Raw genomic sequence first — 17,733 nt, forward strand, 5'->3', positions numbered from 1 at the left:
TTGTGGCAGCATAAAAGATTTGGCAAAAGGAAAAGGTGAATTCAGTAAAAGGCACCTCCATTTTTATATATCCCACACACACACCAAATAGGCTTCTAAGCCAGCTCTCCGACAAAAGTTGAAGCAAGGAAACAGAGTCTGGGTCTGTGCAAAAAAGCAAGCTTGTGCAAATGTACCTCGTGTTTTGACTGCTAGGCGAAGTGTTACGGCAAGAGGGTTGCCCCACCCCACCCCCGGAGATTTTTGTTAAGTAAGTTTTCCAAGGATTTCCTTTAACCTCACAAAAGACTCTATTCATAGCAGAGTATATATTTCAGTGTAGAGAACTCTTGGTACCATAACATGCTTCCTGTGCAGGGGCCCCCAGTCCTGTGAAGAAGGTACAGAGCACATTCAGCTTAGATGGGGAATCTGTATAAGTCCAAGAACATCTCAAGAGTGCTTTGGCTCCATTCTCAGACACAGCACCCGGGGCTCTCCACTCAAGGAAACCTGAAATGTTTATCCAAGAAGCCGCGCTCGCCCTTCTGGTGAGGCAGCATTGCAGCACGGCGGAGGCTCCTATAGGACTGACGGGAGATCCAGGGTCAGTATCCGACCTGGGGAGGCAGAGGAGGGGCATAATGCCACCGCAAACCTATCAGAAGACCAGTCTAAGCCTGCCTCCCAGATTGGCCAATGGTGGAGGGGCAGGCTTGGACGCTGGGCTGCGCTTGGGGGCAGGCTTCACAAAACAGGAAGGCCTCCAAGTCAGAACATGGTCTGTATTCAGCGACACAGAGGGGCAGCTGCTTTTTGTGCAGAAGTTCCTTGGTTCAATCCCTGGCAGCTCCAGGTGGGGCAGGGAATGTCCCCTGTCCGAAATTCTGGAAAGGTGCTGTCAGTTAGTGTAGGCAACAATGAGCTCAAAGGGAGCAGCTTTCTAGGCTCCTGCCTCCCGAGGCATAAGTAAACTTCAGCCTCTAATGGTAAAGGGAAACCCACGGAGAGGCCTATAATAATAATAATAATAAATAAAATAAAATTGTTGTTGTTGTTGTTGTGGTTGTTGTTAGCCCACCGATCTAGCTGGGTTTCCCCAGCCACTCTGGGCAGCTCCCAACATAATATTAATAATAATTTTTAAAAGCAATAAAACATCAAACATTAAAAACTTCCCTAAACAGGGCTGCCTTCAGATGGTTACTTATTTCCTTGACATCTGATGGGAGGGCGTTCCACAGGGCGGGTGCCACTACCAAGAAGGCCCTCTGCCTGGTTCCCTGTAACTTTGCTTCTTACAGTGAGGGAACTGCCAGAAGGCCCTCGGAGCTGGACCTCAGTGTCCAGGCTGAATGATGGGGGTGTAGACGCTCCTTCAGGTATACTGGGGCTGAGGCCATTTAGGGCTTTAAAGGTCAGCACCAACACTCTGAATTGTGCTCAAAAATATACTGGGAGCCAATGTAGGTCTTTCAGGACCGGTGTTATATGGTCTGGGTGGCCACTTCCAGTCACCAGTCTAGCTGCCGTATTATGGGGTATCAACTTTCTGAGGGTTCGTTTACACTCTGCTTGTTCCATGCTTAGAAAGCGCAGGTCCAAGCACTTTTCTCGTGCTTTCAAGGCATGGGACTCCCACTACTTTCCCTGGGAAATCCCTCTCCTTACCCCTGAATCAAAGCAAATGTCAATCCACAGAAAACCCACACAGAATCACAACATTGCAGAGTTGGAAAGGGACTGTGAGGGTCACCAAGTCCAACCCCTTGCAATTTAGTAAACTTTTGCCCCAGTGTGACTTGGCCGAAACAACAACAACAAAAGGTATCTCAAGCAATATGCGTATAGTTACCTGAAACACTATAATCATGGTCAAAAATAAATAAACTGCAGCTTTAATTGGAGGCAAATAGTTTCCTCTGGGATCCGGGACAACAAAGACAGGCTTCTTTTTGTCACCATATTGCCAGACCCAGACTCCATGACCTGTAGGACAGGTGGGAGAGAAAGAAATAGAAAATTAAATATAAGAGAGACAAAGTCGACGGGTTTGCAGAGTACACCCCCCCTCCCAAGCTAAACCCTATAAATTAATAAACTCCTGCAGCCAATCGGAAGCCACAGAAGCCACGCCGGACGTTCGGTTTCCAAAGAATGTTCGCAAACTGGAACACTCACTTCCAGATTTGTGAAGTTCGGGAGCCAAAACGTTCGACCGGCAAGGCGTTCGACTTCCGAGGTACGGAAGTCCCTCTTTATTTATTTATTTATTTATTTGTAAAATTATAAGGTATATTTTACAATAAAGAAATCTCTCTTCCCAAAGCATCTAATTTAGTTGAGCAGAGCTGGGTCTCAAACACGAAGTTAGTTATGCCGGCTGTCTTTGTTCCAATACATGAATAAACAGAATTATTTATCCGTATTTATTTTTCATTGTTATTCATTCCCTGCCTTTTAATATATATATTTTTTTTTACACCTTATAGCTAAAAATGGTTGGGACTTACCAACGGCTGAAAACAAGCACATCACAATCAGAATGAGGACACACCAAAGGACGTCGACATTCATTTGTCTTTCGAGCTTGCTTCGCTTGTAACGCGGCCCGCTGTTATTGAGAAAGGCTTTCGTCTCGTGCCCTGCCGAAAGGAAGGTGAATGCCATGATGGTGCATACACAATCATTTTGGGGGTGATCAAAAGGAACGAAGCGTAAAAGCACAAGGTAAAGGGTAGCAGCCTCTTACCGGCATAGATGACTATTCCTGAGATTTCTTCTGTATTTCTAATCGTACATCCCCGCAACAAAAGGTTTTCTTTACTCAGCGCAACCTTTTTGCCACTTCTATGCACGCTGCAAAAGCACAAGAGATATCAACTTATGTATACGTTTCATAACTGCGGGAGAGGACTTGTTTCATTCCTTACCAACCTATAGAAGGCAGGAAAATCAACCTTAGCATCTTTATAATCAGTTTACAAACAATAATCAGGGATTTCCCATTCCATCTCTTGCCTGTTGTCCTTCAATGGAATTTCACAAAGCTTTCACATGGAAGTTTTCTCCCCCCTTCAGTACAATTTGAAGTTTGAAAATGAAGAGAAGTCACTGCTTTTTAACAACTTTCACCATAATTCCTACGGAAGAGTTTGCAATACAACTATATTTCTCTAGGAAGTCATTTATATATTGCCTTTTGGCCCTTTAGAAACTCCCAATGTTTACAACATTAAAACAGACAACTCAAATAAGTAAAATGAACTATAAAAAGAGCAATTAAAAGAAACCTATAAAACCAACCCACAAGCAGTTGGAAATTAAAGTAAATAAAATGTAGAAGAGATGCACCTTAACCATCTATTTCAAAAGCATTAATAAAGAGGATTATTATTACTAAGATTTCTTACCAGCCCTTCACCATAAAGTCCTTGGGCAGGTTGCAGCAATGTAAAAATACAGTATTAAGATCAGTTAAAACAATTTACAATCAGAATAACAGAGTTGGGGCCAGCAAAGGACAAAAGCTATACAACGAAGCTGCAAAACGCATCTCAATTGGGGAGGAAATTCCACAGCTTAGAGGCCACTGCAGAGAATGCCCTGACCTGGGCCACCACCTCTCAAATTTCTGAGGATAGCAGAGCTCCCAAAGGGGTATTCTTTGCCAATTTTTACACCCAAGAGAGTCACGGAGAAAGAAAGTATCTCTCAGATATTTGAGAGGCAGCCCCATGGTCAGGTGCCTCAACTGAGAAGGCCCTGCATGAGAAAAGGGTCTTTTTCCTTCACAAAAATCAACAACGATCTCCAACTCAATCAAGTATTCCCATTTTACAGGCAAGGGGGACTGAGGCAAAGGAACAATTATCCTGATCCAGAGATAAAAATGGAGTGGCATTAAATGCACGGAGCTAGAAACAAAATTCTCCCATTAGACTCTGCTTTTTGGCTCTGACAGAGTAAATTGTCCATTGGGGGTGGGAAAAGAAGACATTTGGAATCAGGTCTTCCTATACCTTTCTCAAACAAGGTGATAATCAGTTGAATACACTTTTGTTGTTGTTGTTTAGTCGTGTCCGACTCTTCGTGACCCCATGGACCAGAGCACGCCAGGCACTCCTGTCTTCCACTGCCTCCTGCAGCTTGGTCAAACTCATGCTGGTAGCTTCGAGAATACTGTCCAACCATCTCGTCCTCTGTCGTCCCCTTCTCCTTGTGCCCTCAAATCTTTCCCAGCATCAGGGTCTTTTCCAGGGAGTCTTCTCTTCTCATGATGTGGCCAAAGTATTGGAGCCTCAGCTTCAGGATCTGTCCTTCCAGTGAGCACTCAGGGCTGATTTCCTTCAGAATGGATAGGTTTGGTCTTCTTGCAGTCCATGGGACTCTCAAGAGTCTCCTCCAGCACCATAATTCAAAAGCATCAATTCTTTGGCGATCAGCCTTCTTTATGGTCCAGCTCTCACTTCCATACATCACTACTGGGACAACTACAGCTTTAACTATACGGACCTTTGTCAGCAAGGTGATGTCTCTGCTTTTTAAGATGCTGTCTAGGTTTATCTTTGCTTTTCTCCCAAGAAGCAGGCGTCTTTTAATTTCGTGACTGCTGTCACCATCTGCAGTGATCATGGAGCCCAAGAAAGTGAAATCTCTCACTGCCTCAATTTATTCCCCTTCTATTTGCCAGGAGGTGATGGGACCAGTGGCCATGATCTTCGTTTTTTTGGTGATGAGCTTCAGATCATATTTTGCACTCTCCTCTTTCACCCTCATTAAGCACTTAGTGTGCAGCAATTTCAACAACTAGTACTGTGTGAGGGCCATGCCTAGGACTAAAAGGCACATTGGTGACTCTTACTGGAATGGAGCAAGTGATTTGAGTGTGTGGCTGAGAGGCTAACATACATCCCAGTGCAGCACTCTTCCCACTGAATCACAAGGAGTTGGGATGTGAAATAATACAGAAATGGACTGCAGTGCATCTTATTATTATTATTAATCATTGCCTAGATCATGAAGCATTTATATAGCCCTTCAGGGTGCTCAAAGTCCTAGGTGGCACAATCTCGTTGTAATCCTTTCTGTAGACGTATAGGGTAAGTCAGCTATTGTGCACTTTAATGCTTTCTGCCTGGCAATACCTTCCCGATCACCATCTCTACTAGGCAAAATGATAAAAGGCACTCTGACACTAGGGAGACTAACTCAGTACATCACAGAATGGGGTTTCATGAGTCGACTCGTGTTGAATGTAGCAGTTCATAAACCTGCCGGTTGCAAAGAACCCAAAGCCCTGTGGTTGTATTTATGGTTTTTCTTTATTTATGTAACATTCTAAGTATCTGTGGAGCTTTACAGAAATAACAACAGCTAAAAGGATAGGTTCCTGTCTCCAAGTAGCTCGCAACAGAAATTGCCAAGAGTGAAACAGAAAACAGAGTGGGAGGAGACACTCGTGTGGACCGACACGGACTTACCCTTCCTAGCTCGTGGGGCAACCTTTGAAGGAAATGACAACTAATGCAGAATGCGGCTGCCAGACTGGTGACTGGGACCGGCTGCCATAACACCGTTCTTAAAGGATCTACGTTGACTCCCAGTACGTTTCTGAGCACAATTCCAAGTGTTGGTGCTGACCTTTAAAGCCCTAAATGGCCTCGGCCCAGTATGCCTGAAGGAGCATCTCCACCCCTATCATTCAGCCTGGACACTGAGGTCCAGCTCTGAGGGCCTTCTGGTGCTTCCCTCATTGTGAGAAGTGAGGTTACAGGGAACCAGGCTGAGGGCCTTCTCGGTAGTGGCGCCCGCCCTGTGGAACGCCCTCCCATCAGACGTCAAGGAAATAAACAACTATCTGACTTTTAGAAGACATCTGAAGGCAGCCCTGTTTAGGGAAGTTTTTAATGTTTGAGATCTTACTGAGCCGTCTTCCCCTGAGGGTTCCCTTGGAGGCGTGTCCTCAGCTGGTCCCTCCTACCATTCCTCTGCATGCAGTCAGTCTATGAAAGACCCCACTGTCTGACTCAGTATAAGGCAGCTTCCTATGTCCCTAATAGTCTGCTATGGGTATTTGATATGACATAGTGATTACAGGGCACAAGAAAAGCCTTGAGATCATGGCAGGCATAGGACCCGCCTATGACTCAAAATGATGTTTATGGAAGTCTAAACATATCATTTCCTAAAATCTCACCGTGGCTAACGGAACAGAAGAGGTAGGCTGCTGGTTGTGACCCCTTTGTCCCGAATGCTTGACTGGCACTGTTTGCAGTTTGCCCCTATGCCTCTGCTTCTGAGTGCAGAGATGGCAGATATCACAGTACAACACTGATGACACCTGCTATTTGCCAGGTAAGTTACACAAGCGAAAAGGAAGAAAGCAATAAAATGGGGGAACTGATCACAATCGCTTTGAAACCATTCATTTGACTTTGCAATTGCCAGTTGCATTTATTTATTTTCAATAATAATAATAATATTTTAAATGGAAGGGAATGTTACTGAGCAGTAGAGAAATTATCTCTAAGAAAGGAAACATTTCTCCCATAATGAATTGATACCCTCTCTCAAGGAAGATACAATTCTGGGCTCGGGCTCTGGAAACGAGTGATTTAATCATTAAAAAGATACGACAGGCAAGTTTGTGATGGTTGCCTTGATCACATGGTGACAGGCCTACTAGGTTCAAAAGAAACACAGGTAGGTTGTTAAATAGCAAGTCGTGGTGGAGGAGTGAGTGGTTATGACACAGGCCAGAATTTGACGACATTGGGAAACGTAGTTGGGACGCACGGGTAAAAAAATTCTAGGTTGTTATTAAAATCCAAGCTCTTAAAGCCATCTGCATGCATGAGACAATGGAGTTTCTAGGAAGAAGGATTTGGTGGGCAATGGAAACATTTAGGAACAACACAAACCTGTACTAGACAGACAATGTCACTTGAATGCAGTGGAACCAGATTGCTAGGGTTTAATATCACAAATGCTGCAAACTGGAACATTCTGTTCTGTATAACTAAGGGTGAGGGTATCAGTGTTTCAGGTCTACAAAGCAGTAATAGTGGTAAACATGGCACAGTTCACACATCACAGTAAACCATAGCAAATGGTATCCCATGACATCTTTCTAGGCTGTTGTCTCCTCCCACTATTAAGGTAAGGTAAAGGACCCCTGGATGGTTAAGTCCAGTCAAAGGCGACTATGGGGTTGCGGTGCTCATCTCACTCAAAGGCCAAGGGAGCCGGCATTTGTCCACAGACAGCTTTCTGGGTCATGTGGCCAGCATGACTTAACCAGTTCTGGCGCAACGGGACACCGTGATGGAAACCAGAGCACAAGGAAATGCCGTTTACCTTCCCACCACAGCGGTACCTATTTATCTACTTGCACTGGCATGCTTTTGAACTGCTAGGTTAGTAGGAGCTGGGACAGAGCAACAGGAGTGCACTCTGTCACGGGGATTCAAACCGCCGACCATCTGACTCGACCGGCAACCCCAGAGGCTCAGTGGTTTAGGCCACAGTCCCACCCGCGTCCCTTTCCCACTAGTGTATGGAGGGAACAAACCATGACCTGGTAAGCCAAGAACAAACCTTGGTTTCAGACTGTGGTTTGAGGGAAACAAATCAGGATCCCTAGCCAGGGATTATGCTTTCTTTTTCCCCCAGGATGACTAGAGGGGAACAAAGTGGCCGTGGTAAACTTCTGTGACCATATAATGCAGTTTGTATTCTATTGGTAAACTGTTAACTGTGGTTCACTGTGACATATGAACAAGGCCAGAAACAAATGACAGCAGTTTAAAAAAACCCAAAGTCACAGGGAGGAAAATGCACACAAACAGAAAATGTGGAGAGGAAACAGACATACCGCTGATGTTATCAGAAAGATAGAGGAAAAGCAAAAATCTGTGGGATACAGTTATTTTGGAATATAGATTGTATAGAAAGAATTGTAAAGGGCCGATTGGGAAAGATTTGCTTTTGTCTGCCGAAGATGGCAGAGTTCAGTAAATTAGGAAAACTGATGTAAGAGTCACTGTGGGTGGAAATACTGAGCCAAAATGTAGTTTAGTAGCGGGGTCATACTATCTTCCCTGACAAAAACTGATGATGGTTTTGAGATGGGAAAAAGAAATTGGGAGAAGCAGACGAAGCAGAAAGTGTTATAATAACGGGTAACTTCTGTTTCTCTCACATTGTGTGGGTAAAGTTAAGTTTAGGCAATGACAAAGAAATGAAACTTCTAAATACGATAAATGGCTACCTCTTGGAAATATTAATTGAGCTGAGCAAAGAAGAGACAACCCTTGATTTAATGCTGAATGGAGACCAAGACTTTGTGTGGGAGATTCTATGGGCATGGGATATACGTTTCCTGTCTTACTCTGTATTTCAATTATTCCTTTACTTATTTATTGTAAGCTGCCCAGAGAATTTTATAACGGCATAAGTAAGTAAATAAAATGTTAAGTACTGATGGGAAAGTGACCAAATGCCACCGAATTCAATATGTTTTGCAAGCAGAAAGTTGCCCAGAGAGTCGAGGAGAATAAATTCCAAGAACGGAAACTTTTTATCAAAAATTGCTCCCCACAAGATCGTGTTTGAACTGACTCACAACGTATCAAACATATTCAGAAAGAATGGCCATCACTTACTGTTAGAGCAACTGCTGCCCCCACAAAAAGTCACAGGTTCAATCCCCAGTAACTCCTGGGAAAGATAAACCAACCCATTTAAATAAATACAAATAAACTCCACTATCCACTCCAACAGCTCAAAACCAAGCAAGAAGCTGTCTCCTGTGGCAACTCTGGGAGCAGAGAGGGTGCTAGACATGAGGGACCCTTGATTTTATCCAGTATGGCTGCTCTAATGTTAAGAATATAACAGAGGTCTGATTTTTGACACAGGACTGAAATAGTCTATGGAAAGATGGATGCTAAGCCTCACCCAAGAAATTAAACAGCTTTTCTCCATTCTCTCTGCTGATGTCAGATAATCAGATGAACAGGAGTTCCAATCCCCTCTTAACAGGTTTTCCATGTACGTTTGTATTTTTTTAAAAAAAAATCTTCCCAAAATGGTTTTGGCTTTGCTTCATAATTTAGCACCCTCACTGTAGCTCTTGTTTAATTCATCCAGCGGCCTCAGGTTCCGTTTCCACCAACTACTGAAACACTTTCAAGTTTTAAGCCTTCCCCAAATGCGACTCGTATCTTTTTGTGCTTTTTCCTGAGCCGCTGATGGGTACGAAGATGTAGCGAAAAACAAAAGTCACGCCATCAGTCACATGTTCACTACCCCCGTCAAATTCATTTCCATCACATCCCTCTCCTCCCATAAACGATTCATAAGACTTGCGAACTTCACTATGCAAAGGTTTGGCAGTGCAAGCCCATACGTGTCTACTCGGAAGTTAAGTCCTATTAAGCTCGACGGGCCTTACTCCCAGGTAAGCGTGCAGAAGATTGCAGTCTAAACCTGCAGGGCAATCCTTAACCGTAGATGGAATTGCAAGGGTATACTCACATGAAGCCTCGAAACCTGCTTAAGTCGTTATTCGGCTCCTCGCATTCAATTAGGCTAGTAAACTTCAACGGGTCAAATTCAGAGTCCTGGAGCAAAGGAAATAACAGAAGCAAGCCGTTAGCAAAAAGCTTAACATGCACAATTTGTTTTAGGGACGGTGCCATCTGCCCGCCCATTGGACCAGACAAACCTTTGGTTTGATCCAGCATAGCTGCTCTTTATTATGATCCTCTGATATTTATACCGTTTTCCCATATTACCCATCAAAATAAAGGCAAGCGACTTATCCATAAAATATCATATTGATTCTATAAATAACCTGTTTGGGATTAACCAGTAAAGATGGACGGGGGGACCTGTGGCTCTTTATGATGTTGTCAAGACTCCAACTCCCATCATCCACCAGCCATCATGGCCGATAGTCAAGGATGATGAGAGTTGTAGTCCAGCAACATCCGGTGGGGAGAGGGGAGAAAGAGGTTGGCACACCTGCTGTAAAAGAAATGGATCTGCAAAGCACCACTTTTTACAGACAAGAAGGTACACAACTTTACCATTTATTTGCTTCTGTCCTTATAAGCGGTGATATGGCTGCATTTTTTTTTATTTTATTTTTTTAGGATTCGCCATGGAAAGAGACAGGAAGGAGACGTTCCAGTTGCAGTTCTCCTTCGCAAGCTTCAACGGAGTAAGCAAGGAAGTAAAACCTGTGTGGCTACTTTGCACATTATACAGTAGAAGCACTAACGCGTACCCACAAGTACCCAATCCTGCTTGCTCCCTGCCGTAAAGCCACACTCAAAATAAAAACAACTGCCACCATTATTTCTGGTTTCTGAAAAATGTCCCGGCAGGCTGAAAACGTTTAAGATTATCGCTGGCAGGTTTCAAGTTCAAGCAAAAAGACAAAGTGCAATCTGGGAGAATATAAATCAATACGTTGTCAATTATGGGAATGTTAATACAAGCTTTCTGAAAATATAATCAGGGTTTCTTAATTGCTTCATGCTAGCTCAGATAAATTAATCCTGTACAGTAAATTAGGCACATACAGTAGGATGCTTCTTACCTAATTAACATTTAAAATTCTCCTTGATTCCCTAACTAATTAGGCTCAAGCTGGCATTGGCACCGTCTGCATATCCCGAACACTTACCCGTTATTATAAGGTTTTATCATTGGACTTTCACGGCAGAGCAAATACCTCTTTTGTTTAAACATGGAGATTTAAATACTCCATTCTTTCGGCAGCAATCATGCTAATTAAGAGCCTTTCTGCACGATCAGGTTTCTTTCTGCGCGCTGGTGGGGCGGGCGGGCGGAAGGTTTGCCCACAGAAAATGTTCAGTTGTTTTCAACTTTGTTCCACACAGTTCTGATGGTAACTCTGAAGGTTGCACTTCTATTGAGAGAAAATTCCAAGAGGGCCAAAGCATAACATTTGGTATGTGGGGAAACATGCTATTTCCCATAGATAAGGCATTATTTGGTCTTGAAAATGATGGTCTTGCAAAACAGCCGTCTTCTGACTAAGATTCCTTTGTATATTTGTTCATTCATGGTTCAATTCTGTTGTCTTCTGGTATTAATCTGTACATATATTTTTTTTGCAAGTTTCTCATAGTTTTACATGTGATGAAGCACGATGAATATCACATGCTTTGTCTGCATAATTCTATGTATAAATAACAACATTGGTATTGTACACGGTACAAAACATATATTATTATGGTTGTATTCCATTATCATCAATTTATTAATCACTTTCTAAGCAAATCATCTCAAGGTGATTTACACATAGTTTTATGCACTTCCAAGACTGAATGTGTACAGTGGTACCTCGCAAGACGAATGCCTCGGAAGATGAAAAACTCGCAAGACGAAAGAGTTTTTCGTTTTTTGAGTTGCTTCGCAAGATGATTTTCCCTATGGGCTTGCTTCGCAAGACGAAAACGTCTTGCGAGTTTGTTTCCTTTTTTCTTAAAGCCGCTTGAAGAGGTGCAGTTGCGACGGACTGTGCTTCGCAAGACGAAAAACCGCAAAAGACGAAAAGACTCGCGGAACGAATTAATTTCGTCTTGCGAGGCACCACTGTATGTGTTTTTACATGCACAAACAGCCAAGAACTACACTGCTACATTTGGAGAACTGTGAAGGCCACTGAACTACAAAAATCAAGTTCGTAAACTTAAAGTACAGATCTGGTCAATTTGGTATCCCTTATAATTGCTGTGTGGGTGCCGTTACCCAAGTACCATGGGTGTCTATTTGATAGTATTTCTCGCATCAATACCGATGGAGGGGAGGGATACAGTTTCTTCCTGAATTCCTGCATCATTTTCTGCATCTTACAAGTTACGGTTGGTTCATGTGCCTGTCTGAGTCCAAAGTATTCTGAATGACTTGAAAAAGAGCAAGCTGTTGTCTTTTGAACTGCGCCTGGGTGTAATTTGCATCATGTCTTTGCACTTTTTGGTTAACAGCCTGAGCTCCTCAGAATCACAGAATTGTAGAGTTGGAAGGGAACTTCGAGGGTCATCTAGTCCAACCCCCACAAGAATCCTAACTAAAGTATTCATGACAGATGGTCATCTAGTTTCTGGTTAAAAACCTCCTATGAAGGAGAGTCCACCACATCCCAAGGGAGTCTGTACCACTGTCGAACAGTTCTTACGGCCAGAAAATTCTTCCTGGCGTTAAGCTGGAATCTCCTTTCTTGTAACTTGAATTGACTGGTTTGTGTCCTACCCTTTGGAGCAGCCGGAAACAAGCTTACTTGGAGGAAGGGTGGAAATAAAAGTGATAGGTATGTGCATAGATATGCATCTGTATGTGTTTGTGCATAGCTATATAGATGTATAATTAGGTAAAAGTAAAGGGACCCCTGACCATTAGGTCCAGTCATGACCGACTCTGGGGTTGCGGCGCTCATCTTGCTTTACTGGCCGAGGGAGCCGGCGTACAGCTTCCGGGTCATGTGACCAGCATGACTAAGCTGCTTCTGGTGAACCAGAACAGCGCACAGAAACGCCGTTTACCTTCCCGCCGGAGCGGTACCTATTTATCTACTTGCCCTTTGACGTGCTTTCGAACTGCTAGGTTGGCAGGAGCAGGGACCGAGCAACGGGAGCTCACCCCATCGCGGGGATTCGAACTGCCGACCTTCTGATTGGCAAGTCCTAGGCTCTGTGGTTTAACCCACAGCGCCACCCGCGTCCCTTATGTATAATTAGGTGCTTATAATTCTCCCCCAAATTATTTGGAAACATTCCTATTAGCAACACCCCCTTTTTTTGCATGCAGTCAACACAAGAACATTGACACGGCAAGGCTCCTGCTTGCTGAAGTATGATGACAAACAAAGCAGAGCATCACTCTGATCAGTGCAAAGTTGCATTTGTGCTTGCAAAGCAGCAAGCACTGGCTAATGTACTTGCTCACTCATTGATGAATAAGAACCCCCCTTGTCAAAACAGTGTCAGCATTCTGTATCCGAATGGTAGGCAAAGAGAGCTTTCATTTCTCAAAGAAAGGTGGAAATCCAATTTCAGTCGTTTGGGAGGGAGCTCCCTTCTCCCTTTCCTGGACTCCCCCTGTAATTGGATTCTCTCACCCTCAGATGGCCTCGTGGATGCATTTTAACGTAATTTATAACAGATCGCAACCACGTAATCAACAGAACTGAAGGCCTTTCGTTCCCAGATGAGCTGATGTATGACAATTACGCGGCAAAGAGAGAGAGAACATTTTACAATGCCGATAAGTGAGCCCAATGTAATTGCTTTCCTTGGGCCTTGACAGTTTTCTTTTGCAAGGAAGACTTCGTCTCTAGATAGCACACTGATATAAATATATATGTATATAAGAGAGTTGCCCTTTGTTGGCATGTGTTCCTGGGAGAAAGGATGCGCAGCAGCTCTGAAGCTCACAACTGGCGTCGAACATAATATATATATATCCGGCGCTGGGATCAGTCTCTTGTTTGCTGAGTTCAGCAACCGCAATGAGCCTTCTGTTTGATTAGACTGGCCTTCGGAAGGAGGACTCTCTGCTCTCTCAGGGGTTTCCTCTTAAACATTTGTCAAAAGTATTAAGACATTACTTGCCCCCCCCTTTACAAAAAAGTGCTGAACGAAAAGCTGAGATGAGATAAAGTAGTTGCTGCTAACTCAGGCACTTCCTTGCCCTCCACGGTAATAGAGATTAAAAAAATCTTCGCCCTCCCCTACAACCAAGATGAAACAGGTACAAAGCTAACTTTTTCTCTTTTCACTAAGCAAATAGGATTATGTATAAATGTTAACTCAGTGGGACTGGGAATTCCTTTAAAGAGAGAGAGAGAGAGAGAATAATCCTCTGCCACACCTGTGAAAATAAATTCTCAAATGCTCCGTTCCAGATGTCCTGTGCATTCAGCATTCATTCTGATCGCTTGGGTGCACCAATGTCATCTTCCCAGTACATTTTCCCAACACTTTCTTTATCGCCAAAAAAATTAAAAATAATAAAAATTCTGATCTTAAGGGGGAGTGGTTTTGGTGCACAAGACCTTCAAGTCAAGTTTGAACGTGAAACCTAAATTTGGTGGTGTGTGATTGAATCCCACCTTACAGGCAGAGGGGGGGCACCCCCCCAATTTTACAAGGAGGGGGTTGGGCCCCCTCAATATTGTGCAGCCTGTGGTGGGCTCCACTGGGCCTACCTGCAGCTACGACAGACCCCACCAGGCCTTCCTAAGGCTGCGACAGGCCCTGGCAGGCCTTCCTATGGCCCTAGCTGGCCTACCTGTGACCATAGTGGGCTCTGTTGGGACTCCTCCCATCACATGACATCACACACATGTCACGTGCATGACATCACTCACACACACACGCTGGGCCTCCCTAAAGTTGGGTGGAACCCGGCCCGTTTGCCACCCTAAAATGGGGACAGTCTAGAAGTGCCCACAGCAGTTTGCAGAGCTGTGCTGCCAACCAGCAAGACAGACATATTTTCGCTCCAAGTAACAATGCATTGAATTTAGATTTCCTGGAGATACTTTGGAATATCAATGGAAAGATTCCTATGGGGATAGTTATGCAGTGTGGCCAAATAGTGAGAGCTGCTATGATCTAGGTCAGGCATCCCCAAACTAGGCCCTCCAGATGTTTTGGGACTACAATTCCCATCATCCCTGACTACTGGTCCTGTTAGTTAGGGATGATAGGAGTTGTAGTCCAAAAACAGCTGGAGGGCCGAGTTTGGGGATGCCTGATCTAGGTGGCAATGTGGGTTTAGTAGGAAGAATATCAGACTTGACCTATGATGGGGAACCGAGTTCGGATTCCTCCAAACCATAATTATTTTTTCCCCTCTTGGTTTGGGCAAGTCACGACCATTGCCATCTGTAAAATGGGACTATTTAACAAATTACTTCACAAGTTTATTCCAGGGATGAGCGAGAGCTGCTATAAAGTGTCAGACACATTCCAAATCGCTATAGGAAACACAGCTAGTCTGGGGAGAAGGAAGGAGGTTCAGATGTTTCTGACAAAATCTTGAGTGAAAAGAACATTTCACATTCTTTGCTCATTTGCTTTTGAGCTTTTGGCCTCTCTGTGTAACCATGATATGATGTTCTTGAATCTACTAGCTCATTAGTTTTCATACAGTCATAACAAGGGATGGAGCATAATTTTGATTCCGTACGTATCTAAATCTCTCAAATGTGCACATTCCAAAACATGAAAACCGAAACACAGCTATCCTTCAAAATTTGCACATATCCAAATGTTGCAATTCTACAATTAACGTTTACAAAAATGCTTATAAATGCAATATAAAAAATGGAATAAAAACACATAAAAATGAAGATGCCAATGAAAATAATCTACAAACATGCATTATATTATGGGAAACTGCTTGTAAAAATTGTACATTCATTCATGTTGTGTGTATGCTGCTTTTCCACACACACATAAATGCTCAAAGCAGCTTACAACAAAGAAAACAAGGCATTTCAAAACCAAACAGTGCGAAAAGAATTTCCTAATAACACGGCAAAACAAAACAGCGAATATAATAACATACAAAAAGCAACATTTCAGATCTATAAATATAACAAGATTATGTAAACAACATCCAACAAAGTAACAAGGAAACTTTTCCTAGAAAAAACCCTCCCATGTTGCACACATTCCATTAGTTGCAACTGCATATGAAAATGTGTTTGTTAGGAAAAAATCTCACTATAATGCTTACAAATTTTCGTGCGGATTTCTTTTTAAAATCCAAATACTGCTGCAAAATGTGGGGAGCTGAATTTAAAACGGGGGAAATTGAGATACTGTGAGAACTGAAATCGACAGATCTTTCCATCCCTAGGATTTGCAAAGTTGCCACACACACAGAATTGCATGAAGTTCACCAATCAGATCTTCAGCATTAGCATGAAAGTGGGACGGAGTGGACAGATTTTACATATGACTACCACTAACTTCAAATCCTCATTTACCCCCTTGTCAGTGTAAGCACCTTGTGCCTTCATTCTTAACTGGCGAGATCAAATAGACCAAGACTCTGTCTCTGAATAATCTGGGGGCTCCTGACCGCTACAAGTCTCCACCCAACGTACTACAACTTCTTGTTGCTTAAATTGTTTATGTACGCTACCACGGCAGCCAGAATTCTGTATACACATAAATGGGAAAAAAGAAGTTCCAACAAAAGAGGAATGGACTTTGAAATTATTGTAGTACGTGCAAAAACAAGAGACCAAAAAGGAAGAAATGTTTGTGGAAGAGTGGAGACCCTTTTCGGATTATCTGAGAAAAGATTACAGTCGAATTAAATCGCAAGCAGGACTTGAAATATAAGCAAAGGAATAAGAACGGTAAAGGAATGTAATGTAGGATATATCATGGGTAGGCAAACTAAGGCCCGGGGGCCGGATGCGGCCCAATCATCTTCTCAATCCGGCCTGTGGACAGTCCAGGAATCAGTGTGTTTTTACATGAGAAGAATGTGTCCTTTTATTTAAAATGCATCTCTGGGTTATTTGTGGGACATAGGAATGCATTCATTCCCTCCCCCCACAAAAAAATATAGTCTGCCCCCCCCAAGGTCTGAAGGACAGTGGACCGGCCCCCTGCTGAAAAAGTTTGCTGACCCCTGTATAATGTCATAGGAAAAAACCACTGCATTTATGGCAGTAGGTGAACGATTTGAACAGAAACATCATGGAAGTAAGGATGGGAAGTCAAAATGTTAAGGGAATATTGTACTGAAATGGAAAGGAATTTGTGAAATTGTTTGAAAATCAATAAAAAAACATGGGCGGGGGGGAGGAAAGAAAACCGCTTGGCTTTGCCTTGCTTGCCAGTCACGCTCCACCCCAATTAGTACTACAGTACAATAGTACCTTGGTTTTCGAACAGCTTAGTTCTCGAATGTTTTGGCTTCCGAACGCTGGAAACTCGTCTAACAGGGCTTCTGTGGCTTCCGTTTGACTGCAGGAGCTTTCTGCAGTCAATCAGAAGCCACACTTTGGTTTCCAAACGTTCTGGAGGTCAAACGGACTTCTGGAACGGATCCCGTTTGACTCCCAAGGTCCGACTGTATTTACAGCAGGCCGCCGAATCCTTAGGGCAGCAAGTCATACAGAAAGTTGTGCATAAGTCCTGCATCCTCTCTACTGCAGCAAGTGCCCTATAGATGTTGCGTTGCAACTCCCATTTGCCCTCTGCTCTTGGCCATGCAAGCTGGGAGGGCCACCTCTGTGCTAAACATTATCCGGCTCCTCTTGCATTCAAGTCGCAGCAAAGGTTTCCAGCTCTCTCTGCCTAAGCCCGCGAAAGATGGACCCATGTGTTTTCGGTATTACAGGGCAGCTGGCCTGGCCGCCACACCCTCAGTAATTGCTTATGGAATGTTTTATGCGAGCTGGAAATATTTTGTCAGCCACGCCAGGAAGAGCGGCAGGGCTGATCTATTCCCTGCTTGCTCCAGTCAGGTTTCATAAGAATGATTTATAGTGTTTTGAAAACTTTAACCTATACCGGTGGAAAATATTTACATCCCTAGTTCTCTGCAGTATATAAAAATAAAGATATCACAATATTTTCTTAAATACACATACACACACCCAACTGATTGTGGCAATGCTGTGCAGCTGAAACCCCACTGACTTCACTGGGATTTAAAGAGCTGACAGTGTTCAAGAACGCGTGGCCTCTC

General features: G+C 43.5%; 1 protein-coding gene across 4 annotated transcripts in view; it reads right to left on the minus strand.

The window, feature by feature from the left end:
• Positions 1-1,523: 1,523 nt before the first annotated feature.
• The window catches only part of LOC310761157 (phospholipid-transporting ATPase VA-like), a 99,772-nt gene continuing 83,562 nt past the window's right edge, over positions 1,524-17,733 (minus strand). For 2 of the 4 annotated variants that reach the window (XM_083610855.1, XM_083610856.1), the window contains 4 exons: positions 9,520-9,605; positions 2,732-2,838; positions 2,493-2,624; positions 1,575-1,968 (listed from right to left, as the gene is read on the minus strand). In XM_083610855.1, the coding sequence (XP_083466981.1) occupies positions 1,670-1,968; positions 2,493-2,624; positions 2,732-2,838; positions 9,520-9,605 (624 nt within the window). In that variant the 3' untranslated portion in view covers positions 1,575-1,669. Of the gene's footprint in view, positions 1,969-2,492; positions 2,625-2,731; positions 2,839-9,519; positions 9,606-17,733 lie in introns of all 4 variants that reach the window. The other 2 variants (XM_083610858.1, XM_083610857.1) reach the window with 2 other exon arrangements.

The sequence above is a fragment of the Podarcis filfolensis genome, assembly GCF_964270895.1.
Source record: "Podarcis filfolensis genome assembly, chromosome: 4".
In the NCBI taxonomy this organism is placed as follows: Eukaryota; Metazoa; Chordata; class Lepidosauria; order Squamata; family Lacertidae; genus Podarcis; species Podarcis filfolensis.